Source organism: Solanum lycopersicum, chromosome 2, assembly GCF_036512215.1.
Source record: "Solanum lycopersicum chromosome 2, SLM_r2.1".
Classification (NCBI taxonomy): Eukaryota; Viridiplantae; Streptophyta; class Magnoliopsida; order Solanales; family Solanaceae; genus Solanum; species Solanum lycopersicum.
The window spans coordinates 47,278,714-47,291,420 of record NC_090801.1 but is presented as its reverse complement, the minus strand read 5'-3'; the positions used below and the strand labels follow the sequence as shown (position 1 = coordinate 47,291,420).

The following is a 12,707-nucleotide window of genomic DNA, read 5'->3' as shown; positions in this document are numbered from 1 at the left end:
GGGTTCGATTCCCCCCAGCCCCATTTTTTTTCTTTTTAGCGAAAATTCGCTGCTCCCAGCCCCCAGTTCGAATCCCCCTTACCACATTCTTTTTTTTCAGCCATTTGAACCTGTGAGGTCTTGGGTTCAATTCCCATTGACCTCACTTATTTAATATTCTTTTTAAAAACCCAGATTTCAAGCTTTTCATAGAGTACTCAAATCTGAAAATTTCTTGACATTATTCAACTCATTTTTAGGCACATTGTTCATAAGTTTAATTGGCAAAAAGGTGGTTATTCAATTCACTATCCTTCACAATAATGAACATCACATTGTACACCCAATACACACATAAAATAAATGATAAATACACAACTTATACACCCCAAAACAATACCTAAAACACTGCCCTATACACACCCATACATCAACTTTTCCGGTCATATTTTGATGATCATTATTGTGATTTCCCGCACATAAATACATTCATATTTAATTTAAACACATTATTCATGCAAAAATCTAGCAGCACAACATACCCATCCTACAAATTCGTTAGGGAGCTAAGGACAAGGACATACAAAGGGGAACAACATTAGTTTCAAGAGTATAAGAAATGTTCAAAAGAAAGTACTCTTGGAGAAAGAATTCCATGAGAGAAACTCATACCTATATTGATGTTCAAACAAAGAATTCGCTACCCAAAAATCTCTCCAAAAATCAGGCCAAGTTACTTCTACGTCCATACCACTCAACGAACAACTTCTCTTCCCCCTAATATTTTTTTGATTGCTTTGTTTTTCTTAAAATTTTATGTGAGTTCTTCAAGCATGAAGAACTGTTGATATTTGGCAGAATAATGTGAGAAAGATGGAGAACGTGAGAAAGATGGAGAACGTGAGAGAGAGAGTTAAGAAGCATGAGAGAGAGAGAGAACTATTAGGATTAGGAGACTAATTCAAGAATTAGTCAAATAGAATTTAAAATAAATAAATACAAATCTGGTTTATTTTAATTAATACGCGAAAGGACCATTATGCCCTTAAATACCTATTTATTCTTATTTACTTAATTAATATTTTTTTTTTGGATCGTTACATTATAGGAACATTCGTTCCCGAATGACACTACCATTACACAACATAATGCCAATCAGATCATAACTTAATTGCTATGTACAATCAGCCAATAGCAACAAAATAGGAAGAGATAAAGATTTATAGCCTTAGAGTAGGAAGTAGGAAGTCTAACCTCATACTAGTGCATACATACCACGCACAGTCAAATACATGAAACACTAATTAAGGCTACTCACATGTGACTTCACCAGAAGTGTCTTCCTCTGCACCCCTAGACTTGAGTGCGAAGAATCGTTGCCTCCTTGGAGCCTCCTCACTTGGACCATTAGACTGAACTCTCTTCTTCCCTTGTTCTTGACTTCTCCTAATCGGACAATCCTTAACCATGTGACCCAGTTTGCCACAAATATAACAAGCATTAGTGCCCCTCATACATTCTCCTCCATGTAGTTTGCCACACTTCCTGCAAGGTGGTCTCTGCTGAAGTGTATATACTTCATTGTTTCTCTCAACTCTGGACTCCGAATTTCTATCATGACGACCCTTGGATGAACTTGATTCCACTTGCTGGGAGAATCCCTTCGTAAACCTGCACTTATCCCTGATTTCAGTACTACTCTTCCTTGAAAAATTCTCCTCAGCTTGCCTTGACTTATTCCCTACCCTAGTGTGTATCCTCTTTTTGCTTTCCTCCACTTGCTGGACATAGACCATAAGTCTGTAAAGGTTAATGTTGTCATGAAACATAGCTGCCCTACACACCTCTTCGAGATCCTCAGCAATTCCTGTCAAGAATCTACTCATCTCGTCTCTGCTATTAGACACAAGAGAATTGGAATACCTTGATAGTTTCACACACTTCAGGGAATACTCCCTGACTGTCATGATCCTTGTTTAAGGTTGATGAACTCCTCAACCTTGGTCTCCCTCATCTCTCTTAGGAAGAATCTTTCCAGAAATGTTGTCTTGAACAGCTCTCATGTGACTGGCACTCCTCCTTGGACACGGCTATCTTACCACATCTTGCACCAAGTCTGTGCAACATCCTTGAGTTGGTAGGAAGTCAGCTCAGCCTTCTCAATATCAGTGGCCCCCATGGCCACCAGGATCTTATGCACCTCGTCTATAAACTCCTGAGGATCCTCTGAAGTCTTAGACCCTGTGAATATAGGAGGATTCATCCTCGTGAAATCTCGCAGTCTGTCAGCCATGCTGCTAATCGGTGGGTTTTCCCTCTGAACATCCTGCCGGTTGACTTGGACAGTCATAGCATGTGCCTGTATCGTGATGGCATGTGCTATTTGGGATAGAGATGCCCTCACCTCTGCATCAGTCAACCTAGCTGGGTTAACCAGCATGGCCACTCCTTCAGCTGTAGCCTGGGGTGGATTTCGATTACCCCTAGCTACTGCTGCTCCCGTCCTCAGACCCTTAGTTCTCCAAGTGTTCATTCTCTGAAAATAACAAGGATTGATGTTAGACACGTTCATAACACCAAGAATTCAAACATTAGGAAAAGCACGATAAGATCAGAAGAAGGGAAAATTTTCCTACGCATCATGCAGTCTCTAATCCAGGATAGTGGTGCACTTCACTACTATGACTTAGAAACTACTCAATGTGGTTGATGTGAACTCATTATTCTAGGAATCTAACCTAGCGCTCTGATACCAACTTTGTCACGACTGGGATCTAGACCCAGACGAGACCGGCGTCGTTGACCTCTCAGAGGTCGCAAACAAGCCTACTTACGTCATTCTTACCATATATAGGTTAATTTTAGCGGAAAATTTGAAACTTTTGATTCATTAATCATACTTGTTAAACATTCTTTATATTTCATGATTGTTCATCATCAACCATCTAACAATTAAGATATAAGCAACTGAAAGAAATAATTCATTAAGTATTAATTGTATATCGGTCAAAATAACCCCAATACAAAGTCTGAACCAAAACGGAAAAGAAACACTAGTGGAACATGCTCCACTAGCTCAACCCTAAAACCACGCTAGAATGTAAAATAGTAGCATCCTCGAAAGCATGAGAACCTACCAAACTCCAGATGAATGCTAACGTCCGGATAGTTGCAACAACGAACTTGTAGCTCTACCGTCCACCTGTGCCTGCACCTAAAAGTAGATGTTTGTATGGAATTAGTACACACTTGTACTAAGTATGGGTATATGCAAGCACACACCAGGGACATGCATGAGGAATAAGAGCTCTTTCCTAACAACATGATGTTTGGAAGTCAAGTCAGTGGACTTGCTAAATTGAGATCGGGAAAGTTATGCCATGAGAGTGACATGCATCATTATAATTATCGTATGGCACACAACACATAACATATTCATATAGCACATAACATATAACACATAGTTTCTTTCATAGTATTCATTCATATACCATGAGACCTTATTATCATAGACTTAACCTTAAGACTTTCCCAAATGAGGGCTCAACATATGGGACCTCAACTAGGGAGCCTCCTTTAGCAAACACAGAGTCTGCTTCATTCCTTCATACGTATTTCATTGCAATTCATTCATAGGCCAGTGCGAACACCAGCTATACCCAGGATGTAGTTTAAGACTTTCATCGCGTTTGCTGTGCAATGATCAGGAATAACCTAATGTCATTACCTGAATCTAGCTCACCTCTTGATTATCCTATCCTAACACCTTCGGTATCATTCATTTCTTTATATGATTCATTTGAGGCTGGCCTCATTCATTCATTGGGAACTTTAACTTTAACCGACATAGATCATGTGAGCATCATGAAATCCAGTGTCTCCCCCACATCTAAAAGAGGTGGAATCACCGGCCAAAGTGATTTAATAACATGCTAGCCTATATGGGAATTCAACCCCGCCAGATCCTTATAGTGGCAATATAGGTTCAAAGACTAGGAGATGTATGGAGACCCAAACCCTACAAGCCGGACAGTCTCATCTCATGAGAGTTACGTGAACCTCCGCCCATCCCGAAAGAAGGCATCACCACTCATAGCTAGCCTATCGGTGCTCAGTAAAAAGTTCCATTACATTCAACTCATACATCATGGAAGTTGGCTTCTAGTATGAGGACAACATACCTCAATAGATGATTTCTCATCTCATCATTAGTATTAAGTGTTTTAAACTCAATATTTTCATTAGAGTGTTCATAGAGACTGGTCTCTTCATTATCTTACACTCTCATTGGTGAGTACGCATTGGTAACATTTACTTAGGCTTATTTGAGATTGCTCTCATCATATACATTAGCCTCACATCATGATTGTCACCACATTCTTCATTATTAGCACCTTTGTTTTTCATAGTTACTCACCTCTTATTATGTGAATGTCCATTTCTTCATTTCATTACGTACATCTTAGGTTCACTTATTTTTGAACGTATGTTAAACTTATGTATCTATGCATACAAGCCATGAGGCTTCATTTATAATTCGTTAAGTGATTCTTATTTTCCTAAGATTATGTATTACAAGACTTATGTATCTTGTATATATACCAAGATCTTGATTTTTGATCTAAGTAGATGGCATTTTTCTTGATTATTTTACTCATGTATGACTTATGTATCAATACGGAGGTTTGGGTACGGAAACCCAAATCTTGAATCACTTGGATATCATTTATATTTTTCATTGATTTTATTTCTAATGTTCATAACATTAGAACTCTAAATTAAATCTCAACATTTTCATGAATTAATTAATTCTCTATTTTAATTAGAATTCTATTTTAAATCTCCATATTTACATAAAAGAATTAATTTTCTATTCTAATTAGAATTCTAATTTAAATCTCAATATTTACATAAAAGAATTAATTTTCTATTTTAATTAGAATTCTAATTCAAATCTTTCTTCTTCTTTTTTTTAATTAAATTCTCTTGAATGGGGAGGTTGTGGGTTCGAACCCCCACAATCCCCCTTATTTTTCAGCTAAAGTCGCTGAGGAGGAGGTTGTGAGGTGGTTGGTTCTAACCCCCACAGCCCCTCCTTCTTTAATTTATTTAAATGGCATCTGCAGTGAGGTTATGGGATCGAATCCCCACAGCCTCATTTTTTTTTTAATTTTTCGCCTACTGAGGTCGTGGGATCGATTCCCACACCTCGCTTTTTTTTTCGCGCGTAGCTGGGGGGTCGCGAGTTCGAACCCCTCCAGCCCAATTTCCTTTTCTTTGTTTTTTTTTCTGCGCAAGACAGGGGCGGGGGTTCGATTCCCCCCAGCCCCATTTTTTTTTCTTTTTAGCGAACATTCGCTGCTCCCAGCCCCCAGTTCGAATCCCCCTTACCACATTCTTTTTTTTCAGCTATTTTAACCTGTGAGGTCTTGGGTTCAATTCCCATTGACCTCACTTATTTAATATTCTTTTTAAAAACCCAGATTTCAACCTTTTCATAGAGTACTCAAATCTGAAAATTTCTTGACATTATTCAACTCATTTTTAGGCACATTGTTCATAAGTTTAATTGGCAAAAAGGTGGTTATTCAATTCACTATCCTTCACAATAATGAACATCACATTGTACACCCAATACACACATAAAATACATGATAAATACACAACTTATACACCCCAAAATAATGCCTAAAACACTGCCCTATGCACACCCATACATCAACTTTTCCGGTCATATTTTGATGATCATTATTGTGATTTTCCGCACATAAATACATTTATATTTAACTTAAACACATCATTCATGCAAAAATCTAGCAGCACAACATACCCATCCTACAAATTCGTTAGGAAGCTAAGGACAAGGACATACGAAGGGGAACAACCTTAGTTTCAAGAGTATAAGAAACGTTCGAAAGAAAGTACTCTTGGAGAAAGAATTCCATGAGAGAAACACATACCTTTATTGATATTCAAACAAAGAATTCGCTACCCAAAACTCTCTCCAAAAATCAGTCCAAGTTACTTCAACGTCCACACCACTCATCGAACAACTTCTCTTCGCCTTAATATTTTTTTGATTGCTTTGTTTTTCTTAAAATTTTATGTGAGTTCTTCAAGCATGAAGAACTGTTGATATTTGGCAGAATAATGTGAGAAAGATGGAGAACGTGAGAAAGATGGAGAACGTGAGAGAGAGAGAACTATTAGGATTAGGAGACTAATTCAAGAATTAGTCAAATAGAATTTAAAATAAATAAATACAAATCTGGTTTATTTTAATTAATACGCGAAAGGACCATTATTCCCTTAAATACCTATTTATTCTTATTTACTTAATTAATATATATATATTTTTTGGATCGTTACAGATATACTCTTTTTTCCTCACAAGGTTTTGTCCCATTGGGTTTTCCTTGTAAGGTTTTTAATGAAGCATCCATAATGTGTATTATTAGATATTTGTACTCTTTTTCCTTCACTAGATTTTTTCCCACTGGGTTTTATCTAGTAAGGTTTTAACGAGGCACATAATCTACCAACATTCAAGAGGGAGTGTTAAAAACAATTTGTATTATAGTGAATGTCTAATTATGTGGAGTCCTTGTAGGATATGGTTAAAAATCCTACTTGAAGTCCAAGTAAGGTTTTCCCTATAAATAAAAGGTTTTCTTTCATTGTAAATAAGATTTGAGAAAGATCGATGAATCCTGAATATACTTCAAAATGAATAAGAGTTCTTTTCTCTTCTCTCTACTTTATTCTTTTAATTTTATATAGTTTCATAACACTAAATAATTACTTTTGAATTTTGTTTAAATGTCTAAGAAAAAACAAAAAGTCAAAAGTCGAATCAATTTAGGCGTTAGTTAGGAACCTTTTTAATATGTAAAAAAGGTGTAGATCCGGGGAATCAAACCTGCACCTAACTAGTTGCAAACACCTTCGCTTTGCAGAATCAAACTAGGCTAAGAAACTTTATTGAAAATTTAGGGTGTTCAAAATTTTTTATTTAACCATCTACAATATTATTTTACTAATAGTAATATATACAGTGTAATTTTTCGACGAATGGTGTCCAATCGAACACCTCAATCAAGTGTAGCTCCGCTACTGGCTCAGTTGTCATATCCTAACATGATATTCATTTAGAAGTGCTCACGCTCCTGAGATCTGGGCGTATGAAAGAGAGTTAAGATATCTCACATCGATAGAGAGATGAGAATATAGTATTATCATATGGAGTTGGATAAACCTCCCATCAAAAGCTTGCTTGAGATTAAGTTAAGCCTAAATGTCATATCTTAACGTGAAATAACATTGCCTAAAGCAAAAATTAAACGAGGTCTTAAACTTGAATAACTTTTATACAATTGATTTCTTCTAGTTGTCAATTGATAATATAACTATTCCTATTTTAAATTATTTTTCATCTTATATAGTACTCCAAATATGTCAAATTTCTTCTAATAATTCCTTCATTTTTCATGAAAATTTTATTTTTTTCTACAAATAGTATTCAATATTAATTAAAAAATAATAACTTATAACCTACTTTTATAAAAAAAAAAATGAGGGCCCTTAAATTTGGGAGCCTAAAACACATATCTTTTTTTAACACTGTCGAACCACCCCTGCTTATGACAGGGCCTATTTTCACATTTGTCTACTTGTGCTGATAGCATATTTTATATACGCATTTGAATAAACACAAACACTTTTTGTTAAATTTTTTTACATGTTAAATAAATTATCAATTTTTAAGATTGGAGTCTGGATACTACTAATCATACAATTTTTTTCCAAGGGTATCTAAGGTCAATATTTAAACGGTTTAATATTGAAGATTCAAACTTTAACGATTGGTTACAAACTTATAAAAATCGTTACCACAAAATGATCTAAAAATCATGAATGATATTATGTTTTGTAATTTAATATTCCAAGTTCACGCGATAGATAATTTTCCATATCAAATGTAGACTTTATTAATTTATAAAATAGAGAAATTAATAATCTACTTTGAAAATTATTTAAATTTATTCTCCTGTGATGATGAATGCACCAAAGCCGCACTTTCGGACCTCTAAGCATTAACGCGTCCCAAGTCTTCAACAAAGAAAATTTGGCATTCCTCTACTCTATATGATATTTTTCACATTTTAAATTTAAATAAGTTTATGTTTTATCGTAAATTTTTATAGATTCTTTTGACATTTTAAATCATCAATTATTGTGACTTATAGAACTCTTTACGTAGTTTGCAAATATATAAGTTTCATTTCAAAAAATTTGAAGAATCCATACACAAATATCCGATCAAAATTAAACTGTTTGACTCTCGAAAAATAAAAAGTAATATTTTTAGTCCATTTTAAAAATCTTTTTTTTCTTTTTAATAAATTTATTCATCTAACTTTTTATTTGACATATTCAAAATCACAAAAGATATTTTAATATATTCTTATTTTTAGTTTTTAGAATTTACGTTTTTTTAAATTCCGTACCAAGATATATTGAAATAGGAGTATGCAAATCAGAGTTTTCAAGTTGAAATTCTTCTGAATATGAAATAGTCTTTGTTAGAGAACAATTTATCTCAATATAATACTTTTTAATATAAATTTAAATTTAATCAAGCTCTTATATAAATATCGGACATTGACCAGAAATATGCAAAAGCAAGATAGGAACATAAGACTCAATTTAAGGCAGGTGGAGACTCCCAAATACTTAAAAAAATTATTTATTCAAACACGAGACTCGTCAACCATTAACTAACATGAAAGTCAAAAATAAGGAAGCTTCATAACCTACAGATGACTATCATAATGCTTCAATTTATTTGAATTTTAGTGCCACTTTCACATCTATCTAAGACCTTTCAAACTCCTATATATACAAAATAAAAATATCTTGGTCCAAAATTGAAACGTTTCATACAATATTTTCCTCTCTTTATTCTTGTAACAACATTTAGTTTCCCTTATGGCTGATCAACAAAAAATCCATCCGGTTCCGGAGCCGGAGCAAGTAGCCCCGCCACCCAAGCCCTCAGCTCCGTTAGTGCCACGTGGCTCTTCCCGTTCAGAGAACGGGGATCCTGAGCGTCAGCAATCACCACCACTATTGAAAAGATCGTTAACCCCATATTCACCTTTAAAATCACCAAAAAAGAAAAGAGGCTGCTGCATAAGATGCCTATGTTGGACATGTTGCCTATTTTTCTTACTAATCGTACTCATAGGCATCGCAGCAGCCGTAATTTACCTAGTCTTCCAACCAAAATTACCAAAATACTCCATCGATAGCATGAGAATTACCCAATTTAACCTCAACACCGATACGAGCTTGTCCGCGACATTTAACGTGAACATAACCGCAAGAAATCCCAATAAACGAATCGGAATTTACTACGAAAACGGAAGCCATTTGAGTGTATGGTACAAAGGCACAAATTTATGCCAAGGGAAATTGCCAAAGTTTTATCAAGGTCACAGAAATACTACGCAACTTAACGTCCACTTAACAGGACAAACAGAGAATGCTACAAATTTGTTACAATTATTGCAAGAAGATCAACAGGCAGGCAAAATTCCATTGAATATTCGAGTTAAGGTTCCTGTGAGGATTAAATTGGGGAAATTGAAGCTAATGAAATGGAAATTCTTGTTGAAGTGCAGCCTAAACGTGGATAATTTATCTCAGGATAATGTTATTCGAATCAGGGATAATAAGTGTAAGGTTCGTTTTAGGTTTTAATTGATACATTATATTATTTTTCTTGATTATTATAATCCACCGCTATTTTCTTTTTTGTATACAACAATAAGGTGGAGGATTGTATTATTTTTTTTCCCTGTTGAGCGTTTGTGTATTATTCTGTTCATACTATTTTGTATTTAATTGAGTTATTATAGTATAATTATTCCAGTTTGATTTATCTTCACTACTCTCTTTGTCATTTTCAATATTTACTTAAATTATAACACATCAAATAAATAGTTGAATAAACATCATCATCAATTGATTGTTAGCACAGTTAGAAGGGGTGTTGATAGTTTGATTTGAATTGAGATTCGTTTAAAATTAAAGTCAAACAATGTAGTGAATTTATTAGATTATTAAAACTGAATCAGAGCAAATATTATTGATTTTAAGAAATAATAAACCAAATCAATCAAATTAAAAAATATATGTTAATTTGATTTGATATTTTATTTGAAGAGATCTTTTATCGATTTGAACACCCCTAAAAATTGTGTGAAACTAAAACATTTTTTTGTTCCCTCTGATCCTTGAGTACAACGAGCTCTAATAATTATTATAATGAAAACCAATAGTAAATGCAACTTTATGTTTACGCAAGTTAACATGCGCGATCATAACAACTATTTTAGAGATAAATTTTTCTTATAAAGTAGCATATACTAAAAAAAATGATTAATACTTAGGTAAAAATTTTAAAATGTTTATCATAATTGTTTCAATTTATAAGATATAATTTTTTTATTAATTATCAAAGAATTATTATAGAAATAATGTTACTTAAGTAAAAATATAAATAGACAAGGATTTTTGTAAGTTATGAAATGGACCAACCAACTAATAAAAAGAACAACACAACACAGTACTATTTTCTAATTTTTTTTAAAAAAAAATAAATTAAAGTATATATTGTTATCAAAAGCTTGAAACCACAAATAGAGAAAAACATATTCATATGTGAAAACGTTTTACATGTAAACCTTGAATATCTGATGTGCAAATTATAGACAAAAATTTAAAGTCATTATGGAGTTTTTGACCAAAATGAGCTATTTTTAAAACCAATTCACCAAAATAATACGTTTTTAATTTTTTTCACAAAACTAGTATAAACGTACTTCATGGTAACGTTTTAGGATATTTTCATTATAAAAATTCAACGGACAAAAATTTAACGGGTTGACGACGTTAAACGCATAAACGTAACTGTGAGTAACGTTTTAGGTGTAAAACGTTACTCAAGAGTACGTTTTTGGAGAATGCAATCACGGGCCACTGACTCCAATCCTGCAAAGGCGGAGTCAAATCATTCAACTGTAAAACGTTACTATGAGTAACGTTTTACACCTAAAATGTTACTTTGACTCCCGTTTCTTAGATTTGATTGATTGATAGTTGAAGGACTGGTGCAAAGCTGTGTGTAGAAGATAGTAGGATAAGAATGAAAGTGAAGTACTCCCTCTTAACCATACTTACAGAGGAGTCATTGTTGATATAAACGATCGAAAGATTTCATTTCAAGCTTTATCTATCTTTCTCTATAGGACATTGTGTAAACTTCATCTGATATTTGGGCAGATATGCAGAAAGTGTTATAGCAAAGGTCAAATTGACCCAATTAACAGTTGAGTATGTAAAGAAATTATGAAACTTTTGTTGAAAGAAAACGAAGAGTTTCTGAATGTACATTTAACGTTCCTAAATGCACTCTTATTATTTCTCTGATCATTGCTTTTAGAGTATAATATATTTGTGCTTGAAAATGTTTCCAAGTTGATGGACGTCAAGAAAACATCTCACTGTTTGTTTGTTGTTCTGGCTTAAGTGGTAAGTTTCTTATATCATATTTTGCGGTTGTCTAAAGGAATAGAAAAGATATATTTTTTTCCAAATAGCTATTGGTAGTCTTTGGGATGCTTTATTTGAACGAGCGTGTTCTGAAATAGCTTTTCTATCTTCAAAAAATTGGGGTAAAGCTGTGTATATTCCACTTTCCGTAGACCAACATCAACTCCATTGGAGATTTTAATATCTCTATCATATTTAGGAAAAAAATTAAAAATTTCTAATATAGGAACTGCCATTGTAAGTTAGCAATGTATGAGCCGCAACCGTACTTGCGTACACACAAAATTAGTAACTCTTTAGATTAAATTTGTCTGATTTAGTGTAAATACAATTAATATAAATACTCTATTTCTTATAATATTTATATCAATATGAATGTTACCGAGTCTGATACAATTATGAAAAATAAGAATTAATAATAATAATAATAATAATAATAACAAATAATAATAATAATAATAATAATAATAATAATAATAATTTTATCCGTCCCCATTCCTTCAACTATCAATCAATCAAATCTAAGAAACGGGAGTCAAAGTAACATTTTAGGTGTAAAACGTTACTCATAGTAACGTTTTACAGTTGAATGATTTGACTCCGCCTTTGCAGGATTGGAGTCAGTGGCCCGTGATTGGATTCTCCAAAAACGTACTCTTGAGTAACGTTTTACACCTAAAACGTCACTCACAGTTACGTTTATGCGTTTAACGTCGCCAACCTGTTAACTTTTTGTCCGTTGAATTTTTATAATGAAAATATCCTAAAACGTTACCATGAAGTACGTTTATACTAGTTTTGTAAAAAAAATTAAAAACGTATTATTTTGGTGAATTGATTTTAAAAATAGCTCATTTTGGTCAAAAACTCGCCATTATGTTTTGAGAAAACTAAATGTAGAGGTAATGAAGAGAATCATTGAAAGGAGTTGAGGAGATATGTCATTTAAGTAGAAAATATGAATAGAGGAAGGTTTTTGTAATTTATCAGATGTAATAACTATTATAAAAAAATTTAATTATCAAACAAATTAATTAGTGAAGAGACTAAAATCATCTTTTCAGTTTCATAATCAATTTAATTAAACAAATATCAATTTTCTCTATGTATAA

General features: G+C 33.3%; 2 protein-coding genes across 2 annotated transcripts; one reads left to right on the top strand and one right to left on the bottom strand.

Annotated features, from left to right (window-relative positions):
• Positions 1-1,289: 1,289 nt before the first annotated feature.
• Positions 1,290-1,946, bottom strand: LOC138342102 (uncharacterized). The gene has a single exon (XM_069294291.1). The coding sequence runs from the start codon at positions 1,944-1,946 to the stop codon at positions 1,290-1,292; it is 657 nt and encodes a 218-aa protein (XP_069150392.1).
• Positions 1,947-8,856: 6,910 nt separating this feature from the next.
• On the top strand, positions 8,857-9,922 carry LOC104645573 (NDR1/HIN1-like protein). The gene has a single exon (XM_010317424.3). The coding sequence runs from the start codon at positions 8,968-8,970 to the stop codon at positions 9,739-9,741; it is 774 nt and encodes a 257-aa protein (XP_010315726.2). The 5' UTR covers positions 8,857-8,967; the 3' UTR covers positions 9,742-9,922.
• Positions 9,923-12,707: the final 2,785 nt, after the last annotated feature.